Source organism: Rhinatrema bivittatum, chromosome 2, assembly GCF_901001135.1.
Source record: "Rhinatrema bivittatum chromosome 2, aRhiBiv1.1, whole genome shotgun sequence".
In the NCBI taxonomy this organism is placed as follows: Eukaryota; Metazoa; Chordata; class Amphibia; order Gymnophiona; family Rhinatrematidae; genus Rhinatrema; species Rhinatrema bivittatum.
Window position 1 is genome coordinate 364,160,348 of NC_042616.1, and position 27,348 is coordinate 364,187,695.

Genomic DNA, 27,348 nt, shown 5'->3' on the forward strand with positions numbered 1-27,348 from the left:
GCGATGCAGGAAATGCAGCCGGGCAGAGAGAGAGAGAGAGAAGGCGCGCGAGCTCCCTCCCCCCACGGCCGCGAGAGACGCTCGGGCTCCGCTTCCAGAGGCGCGCGCGCGCGGCCCCAGCCAATGCTCGCAACCCCGGGCTTCCAAGGGGGCGGAGCCGGCGGCTGAAGTGGGTGCCAATCAAAGCATCAACTTCAAATTGTATCTGAAAGATCAGCCCAGGACCTAAGGGCAGGCACATCAGTTGGAGCTCAATTGTTGATCAGATCACATCTGAGGGATTTAGGAGCACAGAGGAGCCAAGATTTGAGGAAAAGACACCCTCTTGAATCCCCACACAGTCTCCTTCCCCCGTCTCTCTTTCTCTCTCTCTTTCTAGATTACAAAATATACCTTGCAGGGGTCAAACCGAGAGCGAGCACCGAGAGCGCACGCTGCTTCCCCTCCCTCTCCAGCGACTTTTTCGGGGCTTTGGGGTTTCTTTTTTTTAATCTTTTTTTTTTTTTTTTGCTCCTGCTCTTCCTTGGGGGGCGGGCAGGGGGGGCCGGGTTCTAGCGGCAGGCTTTCGGCTCCTTTCTGACCCCCAGCCTCGCCGGAGAGATGTCCTTCCCGCAGCTGGGCTACCCGCAGTACCTGAGCGCCGGGCCGGCGGTGTACGGCAGCGAGCGGCCCGGGGTCCTGGCGGCCGCCGCCGCCGCTGCTGCCGCCGCCGCCGGCTCGGCCCGGCCCGGGGCGGGCGAGCTGGGGGGCGGCTCGGCCGCCGCGGTCACCTCCGTGCTGGGCATGTACGCCAGCCCCTACAGCGCCCCCAACTACAGCGCCTTCCTGCCCTACACCACCGACCTCGCCCTCTTCTCGCAGATGGTAAGTCTCGCTCCGTTTCTGTCTTGCTTTGCTTGTCTTCGCTGTTTCTGGCAGCCCCCTGCGCGGGGATCTGTCTGTGCCGGTGAATCCATGCCACTCACCCCCCTCCCTCCCCTCCCCCTTTTTCTGTCCATTTCTTCGCAATTGATCGGATCTGTTGCTGCTGCTGACTCCAAGAAGGAGACGAAAACTACAAAAAAAAAAAGCAAGCACAGAAAATAAGGTGGAAGTGTTTTCCAGATTACTGTGGGTGCGATGTGGAGGGGCAGCCCTGCCTCCCCTTAATTCCGACAATAAATACATAAACATACAAAGGGGTGGGGGGGGGGGAATGGGAAAAAGTACAGGCAAGCAGCAAACAAGAACGGGTTCCAGGGCTACCGGGCCACAGAAACTCTCTCTGAGAACTCAGCCCCATGGCAGGACGAGATCTCGCCGGCTGAGAAAGTGGTTTGTGCAAAAAAAAAAAAAAAATTCCTGAAGAGCTTGGGTCAATGCTTCGATTCCCACTGCTTCCCTTCTTCCCATGTTTGGTCCCTCTGTCAGACTCGAAAACTTTTGAGGCTTTGAAGACGAGGCAAAGGTTTAAGGTTTTTCCTCCTGCCCGTACTGTCTCAAGCAAAAGTGGAGCACAGTAGTTTCCTTGTTGGCTCTTGTTCTCTGCGGAATCCTTTCCTTGGGAGTTTATTTCCTTAGCAACTTCAGCTCTGCTAGAAGTGTTCACGTTAAAGGACAACTCTGTTGTTCGACATCTTAAAACTTTTCATTTCCTTTTTCTGGGGAACTTGGGAACGCTCTCCGTCTGCGGAAGGAAAAAGCAAGGATCTGAAAGGTTTTGATGTGTTTCCACATTTACTCGGGAGATTTTTGTTGCAGAACTATAAATTACTTCCTCAAGCTGCGAGTTTTCCTACTGTGACCTTTTTAAGTTCTAGTGCGTTTTTGTGACAGGTAAACAATTATCTTCATGTCATTAATATACATTACACTGCTTTGTTTACTAAAATTATTACGTCGCTTTGATTTTTTTTCTTTAGAGAATCTTAGTGCAAACTAAACGACACCGACAAGTTTAGGCCGCTAACAAACTTGTTTATTTCTAATTTCTATATTCTGACTTTCCTGCTGATTTGAAATAGAGATTATATAGATACCTAGATATTATTATTTTAATGCAACAAAACACATTAGTACTTATCCTACAGAAAGTTTTATAAATGATTATTTATAGTTCTATTCATGTTGGAACTCATATATTTCTGGAAACTAGTAATTATATGCAAGATGAACTAATGCAGTGGTCTGATTAGGTATAAGTAGAACCTATAAAAAATATAGGCTTTTACTTTGTACGATTAAAACATTAAAGTTGACACAGATGAGATACAAGCTTCACATGAGTCTTTTAAAAATGAATTGTCTGCAGAGACTGCAAAACAACACAACTTTAACATCATCAGAAGTGTATTTAGTAAACTGGCAAATTTGTTCTGAAAATGCCACAACTTAGAAGCACAATTTTTGCTTCTTTAGGCAAAAAAATAGTTAAATAAATTATATGTTTTAAACATTTTATTTAAAAATATGAGCATTCTAAATTGGCTGTTTTATTTTTAAACATTTCTTGTAACAATTCATTGGAAAATAATATTTGAGACTATTGTTTGCGAGACGTAAGTAGTTTGTAAATATATCTCGATAAGAAAAAAAACTGAATTGTGTACTATGCAGTTGGTAGTACCCAAGCAAATTTTTAGTGATCGCTTGGTCGGGCCGACTTTGAGGATTTAACTTTCTTGAACCTGTCATCGTTCTGAAATGAATAATGTTTGTTCTGTTTTAATGTTTGTCTTTTGTTGTTGTTGTTTATTTATTTATTTTCACTGCTGTTGTTGGAATGTCAGAAGGAAAAGTTGATTATGAGCAACTGAACAATCAGCGATAATAATGAGGCCTAATGAGGTTGTTGCAAAGATAAAATGTTATTTACAAAAACACCTGATGACATAGTTTGACTTGTTGTGTTTTACTAGATATGATACAAATATACTGATTGATAGTAAATTAATGCTACTAGAAGACTGCCAACAATTTATTTGCTATTTTTCAATTAAAGTAAAACTAAAAAAAAAAAACCAACAACACACCTCTCTCTTTGTCTGTCTCTTTCACGTTCCCTTGTAATTAGATGCTGTATTTATTTTCATTGTAACGGAATACTTTGGTAGCAGATGTATTGTTGGATAGTTTAATCCTCAGACGCAGTTGCAGTTAAATTTGTCACTTGTGTTGTCTGAAGCCAATTGTTTTCACTACACAAATAAATTCATCATCACCGTTATGTCAAAGTAAACTTGAAATTCAGTGGGTCCCTTACTACCTATTTCTAGGTAGACAAGAAAAATACATTGAAGGTTAGCAAATCTCACTGCAGTCACTGCGGATTTTCTTGGGGTTTGGGAGTCCTTCTGTTTTGTGTGCATTGAACAGACTAGAACTTCGAAAAAACGTCGTAGAATGCAATATTCAATGCACCTACGTCATAGCCATAGGTGGATGGAGCACAAAGTGTATGAGAGACTCTCTCATGGAGGAGAAAAAGAAACAACAGACCGCTGTTAAATTATAAATAGAAATGTTTACTAGAGACCTCATTCTTCGTTTTTCCACTTGTGTTTCAGGGTTCCCAGTATGAGCTGAAGGAGAATCCTGGTGTCCATCCTGCTACTTTTGCAGCCCATACTTCCCCTGGATATTATCCGTATGGACAGTTCCAGTATGGAGACCCAGGTCGGCCCAAGAATGCCACGAGGGAGAGCACCAGTACCTTGAAGGCATGGCTGAACGAGCACCGGAAGAACCCTTACCCCACCAAGGGCGAGAAGATCATGCTGGCCATCATCACCAAGATGACCCTGACCCAGGTCTCCACCTGGTTCGCCAACGCCAGGAGGCGGCTCAAGAAGGAGAATAAAGTCACTTGGGGAACCAGGAGCAAAGAAGACAACCTCTTTGGTAGCGACAATGAAGGTGATCCTGAAAAAAATGAAGACGAGGAAGAAATTGATTTGGAGAGCATAGACATTGATAAGATTGATGAAAATGACGGCGAGCAGAGTAATGAGGAAGAGGAAGATAAAATAGAGCATATAAACAGAAATGAGAAGGAGAGCTCGGAGAAGGACAATGACTTAGCCTTATCAGGATCTGATGGACCTAGAAGCAAGGATTCTCTCTCTCTGGTGAAAGAGGTCCACGACGGCAGTAATACACGCATTTTAAGCCCCAGTGGGCAGGTTGGTTTGCAGATGCCAACTCACAGTAAACCCAAGATCTGGTCCTTGGCAGAGACTGCAACCAGCCCTGATGGCACGCTGAAGTCCTCTCCTCCTCCGTCGCAAGTGAATCAGGCTTCTCACATCCAGCACCCGGCTTTCCTTCCTAGCCATGGACTTTATACCTGCCAGATTGGCAAATTTCATAATTGGACAAATGGCGCCTTCTTTACTCAGAGTTCCCTATTGAATGTGAGGTCCTTGTTGGGAGTAAATCACCACCATGCGGCTCATCACACCCATCACCACCTTCAGGCCCAGCAGCAGTCTTCTGCGTTAACAACGACCCTGGGAGCCCTCAGCAATGACAAAACCTCAGAGAGGACCAGCCCGAAACCTACAGGTTAGCATTGCACCTTGCGCTAATAATACCAGCGCTGTTCTCATGTAAGGATCCACTCGTTTTTTCCTATTAAATGTATTTCTTATACTTACCACTTTTCCTTTAAGGCTAAACATGCACTATTTAAACGTGTTTTTTTGGCCTTTAGCTGGAAAAAAAAAATCCATCAGATGGGAAATAATTAGGCTTAAAAATATGAATTGGTACAGAAGTCTTGCAACGAAAATAATTTTTTTCCCAACAAATTGATAATTTGAAATAAAAGATATATTTTGTGCATAGATCTGTTATCTGTCTGCATACGATTTTTTTTAAAAAGCTTTTCTTTTCTTCTTCAGAAAGCGAAAGCATACCAAGGACTAACTCTCCGCCACAGCAGTTAAAATCGCCTTTTCAGCCTGTTCATGACAAGTGAGTCCTTCCCTTCTCTCCCCAGGGGTGCTGTTAATATACACGGGAGCTATTGAATAATTATGATGATGATTCAATGTTTCAGATAACTATGATAGATGAAAGCTGTCTGGATAGCCTGATTATCGAAAGCATTCTGATTCATGTAGAAGAGCCGTCCTAGTTTGTGCCCAAGCACAAAATTCGAGAAAAGCTTTCGAAAACAGGGCTCCAAGCCTGCTCAAGACCTATCGAGACACATTTCAATACAACACACTGTCTGCAGATCGCTTCGTGCCTAGTCAGCAATCGAAGACTTTTCCAGGCATTGTCTAACCTGTTTTTTTATTTTCCTACAGCGCTCTGTGTCAGCAAGAGGGGGCACCACGCATTTTAACCGCTCTCCCATCAGCTTGATTATTACACGGTTCACCAAATTATTTTATAGACTGTTATAAATGGACAAAACTTGGAAATGAATCTCTTTTGCAATAATGTGGTGCAAATCCATAGACCTGAATTCATAAATATGTAGACGGATCCCTTCTCCATTGAGCCATTTCAGATCATGTTATTAACCATGCTTGGATTATTTGGTAAATGTTTTCCATGTGTTTGTGTTTTTTTTTTTTTCCCCTCTGTATATAGAGTGATCTCAGATTTGTAAATAGTCGGCAACAAAACTTGTCTAAATCATATATTTTTGTCTAATAAACTAAATGAAATTATGAACTATTCCTATAAATTATTATATCTTTTTAACATATGTGCTTTAAAAAAAAATTGGACACCAGATATTTTATTTAGCAAGTTAGGGAATTTAGGGATTACGGTTTTAAAGCTATAGAAACTTCATCCTTAGTCATAGTGCCTGATAGTTCGTAAAAGCAAAACCGATCCCATTTTTACATTATGGATTTTCCAAGATAAAGAAGTGAGCATATAGGACTGACTACATTTAAAATGACTTTTAAACTTTATATACCTGCAAATCCTTTATTTTACTTCTTTCCAAAATAGCATTGAGTATGCTACTGTATCAACATATACAAAATTTAATTTTGAACATGGAAAAGCAGGTTTTGTTCATTCTACGCCCTCACCCTCCCTAAAACAGATAATTACAATGTAAAAACTAATTTAAACTCAGCTGAGCCATTAAGACAATTGTTGATTCGTTTCTCGGAGGAGAAAAGAGGAGGGGGTGCTGGAACTTGAAAAAATGGAATGGAAATGAAACCTGTTTTAGTGAGCCGGTTTAAACTTAAATACATGTGAAAGGAACGTAAGACAGCAGTGAGAAAGAGCTGGATGAGAAATGGGAGGGAGAAGCCCCGCCCTCTCCAAGGTGCAAGCTAGGGATTCTGCATCTCCATAACCCATAAGAGAGAGAGAAAGCCAGGGACAAAAAGTCAAAAGTTAGACGCTCTTTTTTTTTAACATTAATCTTCCAAGGGCAATCCGTTAAAAATGTGTAATATTTTCAGGGGTTCTTCCCTTTTTATCCCTAAACGAGAGCACTAAATGAGCATTGAGGTGCTAATAAGATACCAGATGGCTGTTGATGGTGGAAAATGGAAAGAAGCAGCTGGGAAAGTCATTAAGGAATAATGGTGGGGACGCCCTATCCAAACAGAACCAACCCCCAAACCAGCCCTTGTCGGAAACAAGAAGAGAGTTTCAAATAAAATATTAATATAATCCCCATCAAGATTTGGAGTATTGATTTGGATTTGCCTCCACGTCTTTAAAAGAAAAATCCCCCAGCACTTTTGTTTTTCGTTTGGTTGTTTTAATAGGAGCCTTATTTGTTAAATAAATACTTATTACTTTTTTCTTAGAGGAGTTTAATTTGCTTGTGTTCTGCTAACTCGGTATATTTTTATTTAAAAAAAACAAAACAAAACTTTGTTGGCTATTGGCTTTGATTATAATGTTAACTGTGCCTTGTTAATACAAATTATTTTTTACCTTAGTTTGAAGTAGTGATATGTGCCTTTTATATCAAAGTATTGCTAAATCACATTTAAGCATGCAATCCCTAAAGATTTCGATTTAAAACCACAGTACCGAATTATTATTTTGGGGATGAAGAAAAAAAAAACAAAACAGTAATGCAAGTTAGAAATACCGTCGTGTAGTGCAAACCGTCAAGTTTTCCAGAACTCACACTAGTAAGGTGCTGCCGGCCAGTCGGATGAAAGCTTCCTGCTGCCTGCCTATTCGCTGTACGACACATTTTATTTTCTTTGTTGCTATCCGAATAATTCCAGGCTTTAAAAATAAACTGGCAACGTTCATCGAAAATTAAAGCTTAAATTTTTAAAGCCTAAGGTTAAATAACCAAATAAGGGCTTGCTAATTGGCTTCAAACAAGCAACACAGAAATTGGGGTGGTAGCGAGATATAGGGAGTTTAAGTGCTTCAATATATAGAGATGGATAGATGGATACACATATATACAGACAGCCACACACTAAATAATGAAAAGTGTGCTTGAATGCTCAAAAGCAATATTTGCCTTGAGTGTTTGTAAGCGTGGCAGTTTCTCACCAGGCTCTCTTGCTGTTGATTGAGCTGCAGTGGTTGGAGCAAAGGCCTTTTGTGAAGTATTACAGCGCCCTCTATAGCTAGCATACGTTTTTTTTTTAATGTATCATTGTTAATGCTGCCATTTCGTCTAAGGATTATTGCGACATTTTCCTCTAACTTTATCTGAAATGGTCAACGACAGCATTGCAGTCACCTTTCCCTAGAGCTAATCCATATTTGGTTAATTTTTGTTCTAAAAACAATTTTACTAAATATGGCAAGTAATATTTCATTTACCTGTTTTCGCGTAATATAATGATATCAAGTATTTCTGGTTGAGGTAGTCTAGCTATTTTTTAAATTCCTTTGCTTTGATGAAAGAGGACTCAGCGTAGATCTTTGCACATTTTAATTATCTTGTTTTCATTTGTTAATGGAAAGTGGAAACCCTCAGAACTTTCCTCTATTTCTTATGGATTACCATATTGTTACTGAAGGAATTTCTTTTTTTTAATGGCTATGTAGATTTTGTCTTTTAGCTGGTAATATATAACCTCTAATTTCAAAGTATTGCCTATGTTTTCTTGCAATATATTTCCAAACAAAAAGCTTTAATAATTTGCAAAATGTAATTATGGAAGTATTTTAAAATCACGTGATTACTGATAGTTTTCATTAGCTGCTAATGCCTTTAATTGATATTTTCCCATTTGTATGTTCTCTTTCTGATTTGGCGTGCAGAACTAGTAAAGTGTCCATATGAGTCTGAATTGTAAATATTATAAACACATTATACGAATAAACACATTTTTAGTCCAATTTAGGGTAGGCGACCCTACAATCTGCATATAGACGTTTACCCTCATCCTACTGAGTTCCTTCCAGAATGCACTGTTTTATGTCCAAAAGCTCTTTCATAAAATGTTTACTGAAGTGTCACGCATACGGTATTTTATTTCTTTTGATCTAGCTATGTTTCTGCTAATTTAATGTTATGATGATCGCGCCAAGAAGAAGAGCTACAACTTTAATTATTTTGGTAGGGCAATTTAATCCCATCCTTATTTATTTAGATGCAAATTTTAATAGATTACCTGTATATTTTTATACCTATCAGTCATTTACATTACATTCTATCCATCTGAAATTAATTATATTTTCTTCAAATTTGATTTACTAAGTCTCTGATATTTATACTTGTTTTACTTTTTAGTAATGTACCCATTTATAGTGAAAGAGGCGCCGATATGTTTGATACAGGTGCAGCCCTTATGATCAATTGTGTAGAATTTGAGTATACATCGTATATTCGTCGATTAATTCATATGCACAGAAACACATACAGGCTAATTGATTTCCCTTCAAACCGCGGAGGTAGCAGTTTAGGACAGTGCCTCTCTTACCCACCCTAGCCCCACTCCCCCACCTTCTCCTGGTCCCATACTTTATGGAAATAGTTACACATTTTATTTTACATCTCTGAACAGGCCTTGTGATTTGCAATTTTAAAAGGTCAGGATACATTTCTGATAACATTTCAGAGAGTGTTTACATAATCACTTTAGAAAAGTATTTATTGGTTGCTTTTTTTTTTTTATTGTACAGAAACTAGTGCATGCTGTTTCAGCAATATGTAAAAGATCTGAGGTCTTTCGAAACTAAATATCCCTAAAAAACAAGAAACAAATTAAGCAACACAAAGTATCTGCTAAAAGGGTTTTCGTTCATCATAAAACAAGTATATGCAATCTTTCAAAAGTACTTCATTCGTTTGCTTATCGATTTGCTTTTCTTTTCCTTAAAACAGATTGTAGACTGACGGAAAATAAATCCTCACCAATATTTAAAAAGGGCCAAATAGTCTGATTTTCCACTATTTAGCAGTGTTCGCCTTTTTAAAATGTCTTATCTACAGGTTCAGCTAATTAGCAATAGGTTAGCTAATTTGACCCAGTAATGCAGACTTCTGAGTTAAGTCCCACTTGATAACTTTACTGCACAGGTAATGAATTTTTTTGTAATTTGTATGATTTATTTACTTCTACAAAAAATAGCGAAACGATAGAAACCTCCTCCCCCCCCCCCCCCCCCCCCCGTTTTATTTTATTTTTTTAGGGGAGTGGAAGACAAAACAGGTCCTCTTCAGGGCTTTTGCTCAAATTCAAGCTACAGAAAACTTTCTTTCACTGCTTATTCATAGGCATCGATCAATTATTCAAGAGCAGAGTTATCTCTTCAGCAATATGGAGAATTCATATTCATATGTCTGTTTTAGTGACCTGACACTGATTTATGTAATATGCACCCTGGCTCCAAGCAGTTTCCCACATGCACTATAAAGTTTCAATTGTCCTTGGAGGGAGGGAGAGAAAGATGGAGACTTGGGGGGGGGGGGGGAGGGAGATGAGAGAGAGTTGAGAAGCAAACAAGGAAGGGGTAGAGCCCCTACAGGTGGGTCCTTTGCCCTCGCTTTTCTATGATGCTCGTTTATCGGTCCAGCTAGCTCTGTTGTACCAGGATGAGACTCATGACAGTTGCAGTTGAACCTCACGAAACTGGGATTTTATTTATTTATACATTTATTTATTTAATAATAAAGAAAAAAAAGATTTTCAATATAAGGATACAGTTCAAGTGACTTCATAAGCAAGAAACAACTTTGGTGGAGATTAAATCACAATTTTTCTGTAACTTCTATCAGTATCTTTATTCTTGCTTAAGGACGCCAATGATTTATTATTATTATTATTATTATTATTTTTTTTTTTTTTACAAAGTCAATTCCTCTCGATTCCTCGCAGAGACTGTTTGCTTCTATGACTTGGCGAGCAAAACTTTTGATCAAAGACTACAGCAGACACCTCTGGGCTTCCTAGTCCAGATTCTGACCTTGTCTGTACCAGGTGCCAGCCTTATTGTTAATGTGCTTGCTCCCCCAAATAGAAGATTCTACTACAGGTACAACCCCCCCATGACGAGCCACAATCTCTCTCTCCCCTTCTGCACTATTATGCTTCTAGAAGCCAATTAACAATGCACTACCTACCCCCGCTCTAAACTTTATCTGTGCAAATGCCTACCTTCCTGTTCTTTGTTCCAGGAAGAAGGGGAAAAATATGATCCTACTGTGACTGTAAAATCTGATCCAACTGTGATTTTAAGTGACCTTGAAACTAATGCTATTGTTTCAGTAACTGCAAGTTTGATTCAAATTTGATTGTAATCCACCCTGCGGCCGTTTCTGATAGAAGGCAGGCTATCAAATGATTATAAATAAATAAATAACCACATTCACAGGAACATTTTTACCATGGGGCCAGAAGTGCCTGTGGCGGGGAAGCCTGTGTGTACTTTTAGCCATTGTAGGGAGAAAAATGTTCAGCGAAGCCATTTTACCTGCAACAATGACTATTCATCCACATAAATGGTTTAGCGAAAAAGTCCTTCAGTTGACGAATGAGAAAGGGGCAAGCACTTATGACACGCATGTAAAATTGAAATTAAAAACATTGTAACAAATATGTGTGTCACATTATGCATATGCATTCACAACTGAAATGGAGGGCAGATAGGTCAGGCATGCAAAATACAGTCTGTCTGCAAAGGATGAGATAAAATAGGCAGAAGCAATTTTATGATAATTTGAATTTGAATGTTTTGATGGAAAACTGGCAAATCCAAATCTTTTAGATATGATTATGTTTGGTCTTCAGTCTTACATTTCACAAGTTGAACTTTAAAATCAAAATGTCTTGAGATTCTTTCATGAGGATAAAGAATAGGATATTAACCATTCCTTGTGTTTCCAAGAGCTCTCGTTTTCGGATTTGAGAAAACTACCGGATCTCGAAATGATTTAGGAGAAGCAGGATCTCTCAATGAAATCGCATGTGTTATTTTTGTCTCAAGACAAATGCCACATCTACTGCAGCAGGATATATGTGTGGACTAGCACTACATATTATGGGAAAGAAAGGGGAAGGGACAGTACAGAATGTGACATAATTTAGAATGGAATGAATCAGCAGTCACTTCCTTTTTTATGCCTGGAATGGAGAATTATAAGCTGCTCTTCCCCCATCCGGCAATTTACTACCAATTTCATTTTTTAGTAAGGTGTTTTTGCTTGAAAAAAACAAACAAACCATACATCAGAAACATAATATACATCATAAAATACAGCAAATTTATAAATGTACCAAAAATACAATAAACATTAATAGCTAGGGGAAATTGGTAATTTTATTTCTCCCCATTCCCTAGCAACTGCTCCTTTTCTTTCCCTTCCCATTCCAGCTCATTATATCTATATATCTGGGGGCAGACGCTAGGGAACAGGGGGTAGGCAAAATATATATTGTCTATAGAGTAAGCCCGCCTTGCTGCAGATGGTAAGGTAGTTATTTTATGTTCAATCATTTTATTAGTATTTAAATATAAAATCAATGGTTACAAATTGCAGGTGATTAGTATAACATACAGTATCAATATTTACTCCAATAACAATTAAGAAAAGATAATAACAGTTATACAATTAATCCCAACTACAATATTCCCTCCCTTCTCCTTTAAGTTCTATTTAAAAAATAATAATAAAAGTAAGTATTAATATAAGGACTATTAAATCTACTAAATTCCCTTCCCTTCCTTTCCCTTGCCGCAGCCCATCATTCTCCAAAAAGATTAAAACTGTAACATATGAAACATTTTTCAAATAATTATTTTTTGTCAATTCTTATTAATGTTAATGCTAATCATTAGCATAAATAAGAACTTAGAACTTACAGTCCTTTTATTTAAATATAAACAATATAAGTGATTTAAATCCAAAGATGTTGCTACTTTTATTTTTCATTGGCTAAGTATGAAAGATCTTATTGCAAGTTTTATTTTACAAAGTATTAATATAGGGTTGCCACATTTACAGAAATTTCTCCAAACTCTGTGGTTTGCCATCTTGTCCAGACAAATGTTCCATTACCATCATTTAATGTAGTTGTAAGGGTAGTTATTTAAGTAAATGATTATTTCACATTTTTTCCCAATCCTTCTAGGTTGCAGTAATCACTCCCCTCCACTTAGCTGCCATCACTCCAGCACTTCACCTCTCCCTCCAGTTTGTGACTCTCAAACACAATACTACCTAAATGGCTATGGTTTTATTGGTTTGTCACATTTGTTCAAACTTGTAGAGAATCATGATATTTACATTGGTGTGTCATTGACAATGATAGGATTAATGGTTTCTGAGAGTTATGCATAATTAACCATAATATCTAATAGGTATGTGCATTGATTTTTAACAACATAGGCAATGTCAACGACATTGCCTTTTTTTTTCAATTGTATTTTATTAAGGGAATTGATATACACAAAAACAAGAATAACACCGTTAGAAGTTACAATCTCCCGATTTTTTCAATATTGTACCCCAACTATATTTCTTATTTCCCCGCTCCCCACGCTCCCCTGTTGAACTCATTTAACCAGATATAACGTATTAACTGTTAAACAATAAACCCGAAAAGATTAAATATCCCCAAGCGGGGCTAGATTGCGAACTGAAAGTAGCATGTGTCCATAGAAAGGAAGCCAGATATCCTTAAACAGGCGCTTTTTCTTGTTGGTGAACCATACTCCAATTGTACCAATTCCATAAGCAAAGAGTTCCATATCTTCCGGGTTGGTGGAAGAGGCACAGTCTGACACTGACTTTTTTTTTCATATCATTTCTAAACTAAAACTATAAAAAAATTCAAGGCATTTTTTTATCATTTTTTGAAATTTTTGTTTCGTGTGCACTATTTCAAATTAAGGCACACTACTTGAGTTAGTTCACACCCTTACAACAAATAGTGCACACTAACTCAAATAGTGCACACTAAATAAAAATAGTGCACACTAAATCAAAATAGTGTGCAGTAAATGAAACATTTTAAGAAACAAAAGAGAAGCTAACAAAATAAAACAAAAAATAAAAAAGGGGGAAAATGGAACAAAACAAATGGTTTATTAATGCTCACCCCTAATATCTAATGTTTGAAGAGTGGCGCAAGTAGGCACTTTGTTGGAAGTATGAAGACTTCCAGGGCTTTCCTAGGAAACACAAGACTGTTCCAGTAAATACCAAAGGGTTGATCATCTGTAGCTCTCTCTTTTTCTTTGTCCAGCTCTCTAGTATTTTCTGAAATAGGCTCTTATTTCAAAGAACAGTCTTTGAATTTTCATATTTCAACTAGGATGCCTACTTAATTGCTCTGTTTTTCAAACATGCTCCATAATTTACTTTACATAGGACATGATTGTTTGAGAAACAGATCCCATCTTAGGAGATAGACAACAATTCCTATTGCCAACTAGGGATATCCTTTCATTTGAAATTGCATAGCCAATGCCAATGTTTTATGTCATTTTAAAAATGAAACAATAGAAACAAAAGTACATTTTCATATTTCATTTTCCATTGGTTTTAGTGTGCACTGTATTTGCTATTTATAGTATCATGCACTATGCAAATAAAATGCATTTTTTTGACAAACTCTAAAAAAAATGAACCTCCTCCCCCTCTTGAACATTTTCATCCCCCCAGATGAAACAGAACCAAGCTAAACAATATTTTTTTGTTTTCACACCTCTAGTGCCAACCTGCTAAGGTAATTTCTAGGTACAGCACCAGAACATGGTTGAATGTCAGCACCATACTTTTGTTGAGCACTAAGTCACAGACCTTCAGAGCTACTCCTCCCTCCTCCTTCCTGTTTTTGGCACTACACTCATTTGTTATCCATTAAAAAGAAATGGGGGATGTAATGCAGTGCATTTTGGTCCTCAGAACTGGGATTTTCTCATTAATTCCAATGAAACTTGTGGGAAGAGATTATGAGAAGTGGGAAGAACTCCAAGGCAAAATGGCAATAAAAGTAGCATGAATATTCTAAGTCACTGTAAAGACAGGAAAGAGGTAAGAGAAATGGCAAGAATTCTTCAAGGCATCGAAGAGCAAAAAAGCAGCAAGAGGGTGAAGAACACCCCAAGGTTTCACAAGAGGACACCAACAACAGTGGAATAAACTCTTGAAGCATCAACATCCTAAGGCACCATGATGGGGAAACAAAGCAAAAAAGGAGGCAGGAAAAACCCCAAAGGCATTGATAAAGGGACAAAGCAGCACAAAGAATGGCATCAACACACCAAAACATCATGAGAAGTGCAAATCAGCCTTCCAGAGTAGTAAGAACATCCTAAGGTGTAGAGTCTGAAGTATCACATTAAGACAAAGTGACAGCAATGCCCTCAAGATGCAAAATACTGGGTTTGGCAGCAATGTTGAGTGGAAGAAAGACTCATAAAATGAAGGATAAGAGGTATAGCAGCAAGGCAGAGTGGCACTGGAGATGTCTGTTTTCCTGTGGAAACACTTCCACTTGTCAGATTTAATACAAAAGATTGATCTGTCATTTTTGTGATATGAACTTTTATTTTATTCAACTTGATCTTGCTGCTGGGTGGAATTTTGTTTTCTTTTCTAAAATTTGCTTTCCAATTTAAACTATAGTCACAATCAGAAGATCACAATAATATCTCCTTAGTGTGGATTTCCTGTTAAATTTATGAGGTTTGCTTTATTAAGAAAGCTTTTTCCTTATTCTGTAGCTGAACATAGTCTCTTCCTTTTCATGATTTTCAGATGTTGCATTAGTTTACTCTTCCTTTAGAAATTTTTGCCACATCAAAACATGTAAAAGGTCTCTTCTGTGTATGTTTTCTTATGTGCCTGTATTTTTTCCTTCTAACTGAGAGATTTTGGCGACAAAGTACCCCAGTACAAACAACAAACAAACAGGGTAGGAGAACAAGGTGGGAATTGTAGAGGGATAAAACAAAATTAAGAACCATAAAACAGGTGCACTGGGAAGAGAAACATATATTTATTTTTCCTTTTTCACATTATGTTTTGGGAAATAAAACACCTCAGTATAACCAACAAACATATAGGAAGGGGAGAACCAGGCTGGGATTGTAAAAGGATAGAAAATAAGCAAAGAACCAAAAGAATGGAGTGGGAGGAGAAACTTGTATTATTATTTTTTTCTTTTTCACATTTCTTTTTCTAGGGATAAAATAAACAACCAAGTATAATGAACAAACCAACAACAGCAAACAACATAGAGGCACCAATACATTCTTGCTGATATATAAATTAGGCATGGCAGGTAGGCATATAAACAGCATGACCTCCAAAGTACCATTAAAAAGGCAAGGCATATAGGTAGAGAGGTAGCAGCAAAATCCCTAAGATGGTACATCTGGGGCATGGCAGGTAAGCATGTGTCTGCAAGATTCTTAAACTGGTATATAAGCAGCTTAGCAGGTAGAGAGATCAGTAGGAGCAAGACTCCTAAGGTAATAACTCTGAGGCATGGCAGGTAGGCATGTGGCAGACAGAGATTTGCAGTAAGAACCTCTAAGGAAGTATAAGGGGCATGTCAAGTAAGCAGGCAGATTGGTAGCAGTAAAACCCCTAGGGTGACATATCTGGGGCATGGCAGGTAGGCAAAGCAGTAGCAGCAAGAACTTAGGGTGGTACATCTAGGGCATGGCTGAGACATGTGTCAGGAAGACCCCTAAGTTAGTTTAAGGGGGCATGGCAGGTAGACAGAGTAGTAGCAGCAAGACTCCTAAGGTGGTCATCTGGGGCATTGCAGATAGGCATATGGCAATAAGACCACTAAGTGGTATAAGGGGCATGCAAGTAGGCAAGCAGAGTGGTAGCAAAAACACACCAATGGTGGTATATATTTGGCATGGCAGGTAGGCAAAGCAGGAGCAGCTAGACTCTTAAAGTGGTACATCTGGGGCATAGGTGGTAGACATGTGGCAGGAGGAATCATAATGTGGTGTAAGGGGCATGGCCAGTTGGCAGGCAGTGCAGTAACAGCAAGATTCCTAAAGTGGTATAAGGGGGCATGGCATGTAGTCAGGCAGACCAGTAGCAGTAAGACTCTAAGATGGTACATCTGGGGCATGGCAGGTAGACATGTGGAAGCAAAATCCTTAAACTGATACATCTGGGGCATGACAGGTGGGCAGAGTTGTAGTAGCAGGACCTTTAATGTGTCACAAGGGGGCATGGCAGGTAGTCAGGCAGATTGGTAGTAGTAAGACCCTCCTAAGGTGCTACATCTGGGGCATGGCAGGTAAGCATGTGCAGTAAAAATCCCCAAGTTGGCTTATAAGTGGCATGGCAAGTAGACAGAGCAGTAATTGCAAGGGCTCTATAGCGGTATATTTGGGGCATAGTAATTGGCAGAGCGACAGCATGTCCTTCAATGTGCTTTCAGTCATCTTGCTACTCACATAGAAATTCTGGAAAACCTAGCCAACTCAAGCAAAGGCAGACTGGTTTTCAAACTGACCAGATTTCCACTGACCTGGACTTGACCAACATTACTCAAATAATGATTTTATTTATGAAATTGTAACCGAACTTTATTGGCACCTGTTAGAATGTACGATATCCTAGATTTACTAACTTTAGTCTATGTGCCTATTTGTAAACTGTTGCGATGGTATATAACTTAGCGACAGTATAGAAAAGCTTTTAAATAAAATAAAAATAAATAAACTCTGGTGGCAGCTTTGAGCGATAGGGGCTCAAGATGTCCCCTGCCATTGAGGAAACACATAGACTGGGCATGCTAGCTGGAGGGTAGGAAAGCTATTGTTGTGCCATTTTGAGTAGGTCTGTGCATGTCTTGTGTGTCCTTGGCCTCAATGGGATCTGCTAGATAGCATGTCACAGATATTTCTGCTGGGGTTTTCTTTGCTGGGATGGGCCAAGGGTCTCTCTTGCCATAAGGTCTTTTTTTTTTTTTTTTTGTGGCAATGTGGCTTTGGCATATTGAGGAGGTTGGGGGGGGGGGGGGGAGGAGAGTGATAGCTGACAAGGTGCTGCTCCTGCTTGTACTACTGTCATGGTCTGGTAGGCTGGAGTCAGGAAGCACCCCCACAGAGGCAGTAAAGTGCTGCAGGGCAGGACTGGAGCTGGTCTTTTGTCTAACCAACTACCTCCTCCATTGGTTGAGTCCTTGGATTCTAGGGGATGGTAGGACTTGTCTTGTATGGAACATCATGCCATGGACTGGAAGCCGAGTACAGGCTGGGAGGTGAGATCAGAGGTAGGCTGAACAAGGCAAGGCTGTGTGCAATTATGGTTGCTGATTCTCAAAAAAGATATAGTTGCACTGGAGAAATTTCAGAGAAGGGTGACCAAAATGATAAGTTGCATGGGGGTCTACAAAATCATGAAAGACCTTGAGCAAGTTAATGGGGATCAGCTATTTTCTTTCTCTGATAATGTAAGGACTAGGGGGCACTCCATGAAGTTAGTAAGTAGTTCATTTAAAACAAATCGAAGAAAATTCTTTTTCACTCAGTGCATAGTTAAGCTCTGGAATATATTGCCAGAGGATGTGGTTACAACAGTTAGTGTAACTGGATTTAAAAAAGGTTTGGATAAGTTCCTAGAAGGAAAATACATAAACTGCTATTAATTAATAAGCAATAGTAGCTTGAGATTTATTTAATGTTTGGGTTCTTGCCAGGTAATTGTGACTTAGATTGGCTATTGTTGGAAACCGGATATTGGGCTTGATGGACCCTTGGTTTGACCCAGTATGGCATATCTTATGTTCTTATGTTTTTATGACAAGTCAAGGCAGGCTGGACAAGGCAAGGCAGGCTGGAAGCTGAGGGTAGGCACAGGCTGAAAGCTGGATACTGGAAATGGCTGAGAACTGGATACAGGTACTGGCTGCAGTGGCTGAGGCCTGGACACAAATCACAGGCTGGAGACTGGACACAAATCACAGGTTGGGGTCTGGAGACAGGGACTGGCTGAGGGCTGGAACCAGGTACTGAGGGCAGGCAGAGGCTGGATACAGACAGGGCTGAGCCAGGGACAAGGGCAAGAACTGAGAAACAGAGAAGGGCTGAGCTGGACTGGACAAGGACAGGACTGGACAAGGATAGGACTGAAGTAGACAGGTAACAGGGAACAAAAAAGTCCAACAGGACACAAGACTAGGCATGGTAATCTTAGTAGGCACGGAGACCATAAGATAAGGAAGAAAAGTCCAGGAAGGCACAGAACATGGCAGGGAGGTCTGAGAAGCCTTAGAGCAAGACCAGAAGGCCTGAAAGGGCCCAGAACAGGGCAAGGGGACAAGAGAGGCCACAGAGCATGATGAGAGGAGAGGCCACAAGCCAAAGCAGGAAGCCCAGATGGGTTGCAAGGCAAGGCAAGGCAGAAAGCCTTGCCACAAGGCAAGGCAGAAGCCCAGAGGTTACAAAGCTAGATAAGGCAGAAGGCCTGGAGGCCAGAAGGCTAGGCAAGGCAGACGGCCCATATAGGCCACAAGGCAAGGTAGGAGGCTGGTTAGGCTGCAAGGAAAGATGGGAGGCCTGGGTAAGCCGCAAGGCAAGGCAAGACAGGATAACCAAGAAAGAATGGCCAGGTCAGAGAGCTGAGGTGACTCAATGAAAAGGCATTGAGGCACTGAGTAGGTTGAGTTAAGAAGGCTGAGGTATGGTGTGACCAATGAGGAGTAACTGGCAGAGCTAGGAGCAAGGCTAGATGAGGACCCCTGGTGGAAGGAAGGTTGCACAGCAGGAGGAACCTTGACACGGGGAGACTGCATAGCAGGTGAGACCATGACACCTCTTTCTTGTGTTACATCTCCACTTTGCCTTTGCTTCTGATGCTCCTCGTGACATCTCCTAGCTCCCAGCATTTCCTTCATGAATATGAGACTCTGCGACTGGGGGTTGAGACTCTCTTTCACCTGCAGACCACTGAGTGTAGCAAGCATGCATGTATCATTTTCTATGAGAGATGTCAGTCTTTCTTGCAGCTGCTGTTGCAAGGAGTCCACAAACTGCATCACCTTTGCATCCATTTCCTGTTCCTCAGGGAAGCCCTGTAATTTTTCCTCCAGGTGTTTTGGTATAGTCATGACCCCACACAAGGTGGTGCTTCTGAAACTCAGGTCCTCTGAGGCATTCTTGAAGGGTTTCAGGGTTTATATCAGCTGATTCTTCTCTACCTAATCATGATACCCAAGAAGGCGACCCACGCCTATCTCCGTTTGCAAAGACAGATCATGAAGGTGTGTCTGCTGCTCCACTAACCTCTGCAGCAGCATAAATTTGGAATTCTAGCAAGTACTAACATCTTGAATTAGATGCTTGTGAAGCATCCCAAATTATACCTGCTTTTTGTGGAGAAGTTGGCCTGCTTTCAGGCTTTGATGGAAATATCATATTATTTTCCTGCACTTCTCGATCAGTTCCTGCAGGAATACATTCCCTTGGCCCTTGGACACCAGCCCCAGTGCTTCCTTTACTGCTAGGTGGAGCAAGTGTGCAAAACAAGGATCACCCTGAAATACCTCATTTTCTATTGTCTGTACATTTGATCAATTATCTGTCACAAAGAAATCTGCATTTAGACTTCTGGCTCTCTTGCATGGCTGTTAGAATATTGGCCATGGTATGGGGGCTATATATCAACTGGGTGTATAGAAAATTTTTCATATGCATAATCAATCCCGTATGCGTTATAAGGGGTGCAGTTTGGCAATCTTCTTTAAGAACCATCTGAATTTCACCAAAGTTGATATATGTGTTGCGTTCGTGCCTGTTCTTGCCCTTGCTCCACCCTCTCTACCTTTGTGTCGACTCCCTTCGGGTCTGACGGACAGAAGCTGCCGCGGCTTCTGCTCACCATACATCCTGGAATCCCCAGGCTGGCCTGATGCTGCGGATCCGGCATGTTCTTGATGACATAAGGGCACGCGCGCGCGCTCCAGAGTTTGTACCGGCAAGGGCACGAACCTCGGGGGCGTCCCCCCGTAGTGAAGTCATCCGCTTCCACCTTAAAAGGTCTTTGCTTGCTACTTCGAATTGAGTTAGCAAGGGAAATTCTTTCTCCGCTGCTCTGCCTCCACCACCTTACCCAGGGGTACCCGCTCTCTCTCTTCTTGATTTCAGATTTCTAAGATGGGATCCAGTACTCGCTCCACGAGGGCCTACGTCCCTGAATGCTCAGAAGACTCCTTACTACCTGGAAGCGATCGTAGACATGAACACAGTGAGTTCTATTACAGATAGGAACCGGTACTCGCTCCACGAGGGCCTATGTTCCTAATCTCCGAAGACTCCCTTCTGTCTAAGACGTTATCGCAGGTACGGAGATCGTGAGTCATTATTGTAGATTGCAGATTGGAACCGGTACTCATTCCACAAGGGCCCATGTTCCTAAATCCCTTCTCAACTCTCTTCTATATCAGAAGCTATTATATACTAGGGATGTGAATCGTGTGATCGATCGTCTTAACAATTGATTTTGGCTGGGGGGGGGGGGAGGGAAAACTGATCGTCATGGTTTTTTTTGGTAAAAAATCGTAAAAAATTGTAAATCAGGGGAGGGCAGGAAATCCGGCATACCAAAACACCCCTAAAACCCTCCCCCATCTTCCCGAAGCCCCCCAAAATATTTTAAATTACCTGGGGTCCAGTGGGGGGGGGGGGTCCCGGCGCGATCTCCCACTCTCGGGCCTCGGCTGCGTTAATAGAAATGGTGCCGGTGGCCCTTTGCCCTTACCATATGACAGGGCAAAGGTAGCGCTGGCGCCATTTTGGTTCCTGTCACCCGACGTCACGAGTGCAGGAGATCGCTCCCGGACCCCCGCTGGACATAGTGAGGGCAAAAGTAGCGCCGGCGTTATTTTGAATATTGGCAATATGGCCCGCGTGCAGGAGGTCGCTCCCGGACCCCCGCTGGACTTTTGGCAAGTCTTGTGGGGGTCAGGAGGTCCCCCCAAGCTGCCAAAAGTCCCTGGGGGTCCAGCGGGGGTCCGGGAGCGATCTTCTGCACTCGAGACGTCGGGTGACAGGAACCAAAATGGCGCCGGCGCTACAGGCAAAGGGCCACCGGCGCCATTTCTATTAACGCTGCCGTGGCCCGAGAGCGGGAGATCGCACCGGTCCCCCCCCCCCCACTGGACCCCAGGTAATTTAAAACATTTTGAGGGGCTTCGGGAGGGTGGGGGATTTGTTTTAAAGGGTCGGGGTGGGTTTTAGGGTTGTTTTGGTGTGCCGGTTTTCCCGCCCTCCCCCGATTTACGATTTTTTGACGATAAATCGGGGGAATTGCTATTGTATCATGGCTCTAACGATTTTTGACGATTTAAAATATATCTGACGATTATTTTAAATCGTCAAAAAATGATTCACATCTCTATTATATACCTTTATCTGGTGCATTACTATTATAGATTGCAGATAGGAACCGGTACTCACTCCACGAGGGCCTATGTTCCTAAAACCCTCCAAAGACTCTCTTCTATTCTACAAGCCATCTCCTACACAGATATTGTGAGTTCTCATTTCAGACTGCATATAGGAACCAGTACTCGCCTATGGCTCCTGTTCCTGAATATACTGAAGACTCTGTTGCATAGAAGCCATTACAGATATCTACAATTGTGAGTGTATTATCTACTACTGGTTATGTATCCAGCATACCCTGTATACTCACTACCTATAGTCTCTCTCTCTACAGCTCAGCAACCCTGAGACTGCAATTCCAGTATCAAAGGGACCTCAGCCCTGCCGGGCACATCAGCTCACTACTGCCACTTCTGGTGGTTCTACTTCCTGTCTAATAAAGAACTATCTGTGTTTGTCTCCATACTCCAGCCTAGCCGGTGGTCCCTCTCAGGATATCCTCCTGAGGGCGCTGTCATCTGCCATCGGCCCAGGGATTCACAATTCACCTCAGTGTCATCCCTTACACTACTAGAGTGGTATTATACAACTGCCACTCTGTGGGAAGCCAATTCCCCACAGATCATTAACTCCGCCTACAGAGTATTACAATTGTTAGCTCTTCCCCTTGGCAGGTTGATCCATAACAGATTGCTAACCCTCTGGTGGACTTATAGCAGATTGCTACTCTTAGTAGCAGGGATTGATAACAGATTGTTAACTCCTCCCTCTCCAGGAGGAGATCCATAACAGACTGCTAAATCCTCCCCATACTGGAGGAGCTCGATAACAGATTGCTAACTCAGAGCAGCAGAATTATAACAGATTGCCAACTCCTCCTCTCTGGAGGAGCAGATCTACATCAGATTGCTAACTCCTCCCCTCTGGGGAGCAGATATCCAATAATATGTACTCCGTCCCCATTTGAGATTCTCTGTTTGAAGTCAAATGGTAAGAACATAAGAACATAAGAACATGCCATACTTAGTCAGACCAAGGGTCCATCAAACCCATCATCCTGTTTCCAACAGTGGCCAATCCAGGCCATAAGAACCTGGCAAGTACCCAAAAACTAAGTCTATTCCATGTAACCATTGCTAATGGCAGTGGCTATTCTCTAAGTGAACTTAATAGCAGGTAATGGACTTCTCCTCCAAGAACTTATCCAATCCTTTTTTAAACACAGCTATATTAACTGCACTAACCACATCCTCTGGCAACAAATTCCAGAGTTTAATTGTGCATTGAGTAAAAAAGAACTTTCTCCAATTAGTTTTAAATGTGCCACATGTTAACTTCATGGAGTGCCCCCTAGTCTTTCTATTATCTGTTTCGCATATATTTAAGAAACATTTTACTGTGAGTTTTTGCTTCTATGGCCAACTTCTTTTCAAATTCTCTCTTAGCCTGTCTTATCAATGTCTTACATTTAACTTGCGAACGCTTATGCATTATCCTATTTTCTTCTGTTGGATCCTTAATTTTGAATGCTTAATTTCAATCTATCTATGATGGCTATTTTAGGAGATTTCAACCTTCATGTTGATGCTCCTAATTTGTCTCATGCTGCTATTACTCTACTAGAAACATTATCATCTCTGTCCCCACCCATAGAGCTGGGCATTTGCTCAATTTGATATTTGTAAATAATTCTGCATTTTCCAGTTGGAATGCAGATGTGTGTACTAGAGAAGTTCCACGGAGACCCATCTCCTAATCTCTTTCTCACTAATCTCTGTTTCTTAAAATTCTCTGCCTCCTCTGTCACATTCTACTTCCCTGAAGTGAGGCTTTGTAAACCCAGATGACCTATGTTCTGAATTCATACCAATACTGGAATCCACAAATAGTGATTTATCTGATGAGTTGTTGATCCTATGGGACAACTCGTTGAACACTGTCCTTGACAATTTAGCACCAAGGAAGGTCTTCATTAGGAAGAGGTCTAATATTGCCTCATGGTTTAATAGTTCATTACAAAGAGATGTAAGAAAGTCTGAAAGGAGATTGCATCAATATCCCTCCCCATTAAACTTATCCACTTATCAATTTTCTCTTTCCAATTGTCAAGCTGCTATCACTACTTCTAAAAAAGCATATTTATTCCAAATTATCAATGTCTTTTAATAATCCAAGAGAACTTTTTCAATCTTTCAAGTGGATTATCAATCCAATCTCAGCTTCCTCTAAAACTATCCCTTCACCTCCTGGACAGAGTCTAGCAAACATTTTTGCAATTTACTTTAATGAAAATGGGGTACAGTATCAGGCAAACATTTCAAACGTCTGTAAATACTGTAATTGCTGATGTATTATCGGTGAGAACAACATGTGAATGTTTTGAAACTGTGTCGGAGGCTGATATTTTTCCATCATTAACAGAATGAATTCATCAACTAGCCCTCTTAATCTATGCACTACAGCTCTGTTAAAACTTATCAAAGTTGAATTAGCCTGTTTCATCTCACAATTTGTAAATATATCACTGAATGAGGAATTTGACTTGACTTACTGAAAAGAGTATTGGTACATCCAGTCTTGAAAAATGACTCAACATTACTTCCAAATTTTCATCCAATCCCATCTCTATCATTTCTGGCCAAAATAGTAGGGAATGCAGTACTTCAACAACTTACCACTTTTCTTGATTCCAACCCCTCTCTGGATCAGAAACAACTTGGGTTCTGGCAATTTCACAATATTGAAATGCTCATTCTCTCTAGTTTTGACACCATTCGATGGGATTTTGATTGTGGAATTACTTTTGCACTCATTCTCCTAGATATTTAATCTGCCTTTGACACCATAGATCATTGTATCCTTTTCTCCAGGATGCACTCTCGCGGTATTGCTGGTTCTGTGACTTCATGTTTTATTTCATTCTTAACATGTTCTCAACAAGTAAAAATTGAGTCAGAAATTTCAACTTGGGTCCCTCTGTTCTCTGTTAACCCCAAGGCTTATCATTATCAGCAGCCCTTTTCAACATCTATCTGATGCCTTTATGTTGGCTGTTTGCCGGCTTTGGGGTACACTATAAATTGTAGGGGTGTGGACTCGGTCCCTACGTATTGGCAATCCGCAACGGATGTAGCCATATTCGTTGTATTCATGGGGAAGCGAAACATATTGTGATTCCCCACGAATACACGAATCTTCGCCGAATTATTCGGCCACCTAAAGAAGTCAATTTGAACAACCCCCCCCCCACCCTCCTGACCCCCCCCCCCAAGACTTACCAAAACTCCCTGGTGGTCCAGCGGGGGGGTCCAGGAGCCATCCCCTGCACTCACACCCTGGGCTGCCGGTTTCAAAATGGCGCCGATAGCCTTTGACCTATCATGTCACAGGGGCTACCGGTGCCATTGGTCAGCCCCTGTCACATGGATGGTCAGCGCAATCTTGTGCACCATTTTGAATACTGGCAGTCAATAGCCTTTGCCCTTACTATGTCACAGGGGCCAATGGTCGGCTCTGTGACATAGTGTGGGCAAAGGCTATCGGTGCCATTTTGAATAATGGCAGGTGATGGCCTGAATGCAGGAAGTCACTCCTGGACCCCCGCTGGACTTTTGGCAAGTCTTGTGGGGGTCAGCAGGGTCCCCCAAGACTTGCCAAAAGTGCCTGGTAGTCCAGCGAAGGACCGGGAGGGATCTCCTGCACTCGGGCCATCGGCTGCCAGTAATCAAAATGGTGCCGATAGCCTTTGCCCTTACTATGTTACAGGGGCTACCGGTGCCATTGGTCAGCCCCTGTCACATGGTAGGAGCATAAGATGGCACCAATTGCCAGGTGACAGGGGCTGACCAATGGCACCGGTAGCCCCTGTGACATTATAGGTCATAGGCTATCGGCACCATTTTGAAACCGACAGCCGAGGGTGTGAATGCAGGGGATGGTTCCCGGACCCCCCACTGGACCACCAGGGAGTTTTGGTAAGTCTTGGGGGGGTCAGGAGGGTGGGGGGTTGTAGTTAATTTAATTTTAGTGGGGAAACGAATATAAATCGACGTATTAACCTATCGGGGCACCATACGGCCGAATGCAACGTATCTGCCCCCCGATGAATCTGAATCCTGAATGCAATGTATGGCGTCCCTCTCACATACCTAATAAATTGTTTGTGGATGACATACATTTATTTCCCCCTCAAGGATACTGGGCATCTCACAGGTCAATTCATCACATCATGTCTTACCTTTACGTCCATTTGTCACAGACGGCTGCGACCGCTGTTGCTCACCTCTTGCCTCACTGCACTGACTCCATTAGGAAGACTTGTGGCCTCCGCCAGCTATCGCTGGCCTGCCTGCCCCTGTTCCTGGGCCTCCCTGGATGGTGTGGACATTGCCAACCACCATCTTGCCCTCGGAGCTCCTTAGGTGTGCGCGCGCGCTTCTGGGTCAGTTTTATGCACGTCATGGCAGGAACCTCAGGGGCATCCCTCTCAGATGATGTCATTCTTCATGGACTCTTAAGCCGGCTGGCCCTGTCTGCCTACGACTTGGCAACGAGTTCCCTCATTGCTGAATCCGCTTTGCTAATTACGGACCTTCCATTCTATCTCCTTCTTCCTCGTCGTGAGACGTCCTGGGTACCCGCTCCTCGGGGGCCCTTTCCTCGTCTCTGGCTATCCGCTCCTCGGAGAGTCTTTTGCCTAGGACTGCTGCCTGCCCCATTCCCCGGGGTCTCCTCTGGATCCATCACTAGCTCCACTGTGAGTACTTCACTTGCGGACATTACCGTATTCTCTCTACTGAGGAACCCTCATCAGTGTACCCCGCTCTGCGGATCACTACCATCTCATCTCTGCTGAGGAACCCTCATCATTGTACCCCGCTCTGTGGACCACTACCGTCTCATCACTACCGAGGAACCCTCATTGGTGTACCCCGCTCTGCGGACCACTACCTTCTCATCTCTACTGAGGAACCCTCAACGGTGTAGCCCACTCTGTGGATCATTGCCATATCATCTCTACAGAGGAATCCTCTCTCTTGGGTATACTCCACTCCACAGACCCTGTGTGACTTTCTTGCTACACTCCCCGCTCCGTGGGAAGTGCCTCTCCCACTACTCTCTCTTCAGTACTTGCTGCCCTGCACACCTAGCAGCTGAGACCTCGCCTCCTGATGGTGAGGCTCATGGGGCTCCTCCCCATGGGTGGTACCATCTCTCACCTCAGCCCAGGACCCACAAACCCACAAATTCTAACACTTACAACCATTCATGTTTGGATTTTTCAAAACAAACTTGCCTTAAATGTCCTGAAAACAGAAATTATGTTCCTTTCTCATTTCCCTCTTTCTTATATTCCTGAAAAAATTGTCTTCAAAAATCAAAATATACCCATATCCTAAGCAGTTTGTAATCTCATTGATCCATCTCTCTCTTTGCATGTTCATATTATGGCCCTTACTCAAACTTTGCTTTTCAAGCTGTGACTCTTACGCCTTCTAACTCCAGTTCTGGATCCTTCTGATTTTCGAACAGTTCTTCAGTTGCTTCTTTTCTCTGGCAGGATTATTGCAATGTACTTTTCACTGGTTTGTCTGT

At 41.8% G+C, this 27,348-nt stretch overlaps 1 protein-coding gene across 1 annotated transcript; it reads left to right on the plus strand.

Moving 5' to 3' along the window:
* The first annotated feature begins 529 nt into the window (after nucleotides 1–529).
* On the plus strand, nucleotides 530–8,305 carry IRX1 (iroquois homeobox 1). Its single transcript, XM_029589940.1, has 4 exons — nucleotides 530–864; nucleotides 3,546–4,542; nucleotides 4,881–4,953; nucleotides 5,292–8,305. Exons 1-4 carry the CDS (start codon nucleotides 601–603, stop codon nucleotides 5,347–5,349), a joined length of 1,392 nt encoding a protein of 463 aa, XP_029445800.1. The 5' UTR covers nucleotides 530–600; the 3' UTR covers nucleotides 5,350–8,305.
* The last annotated feature ends 19,043 nt before the right edge of the window (nucleotides 8,306–27,348 follow it).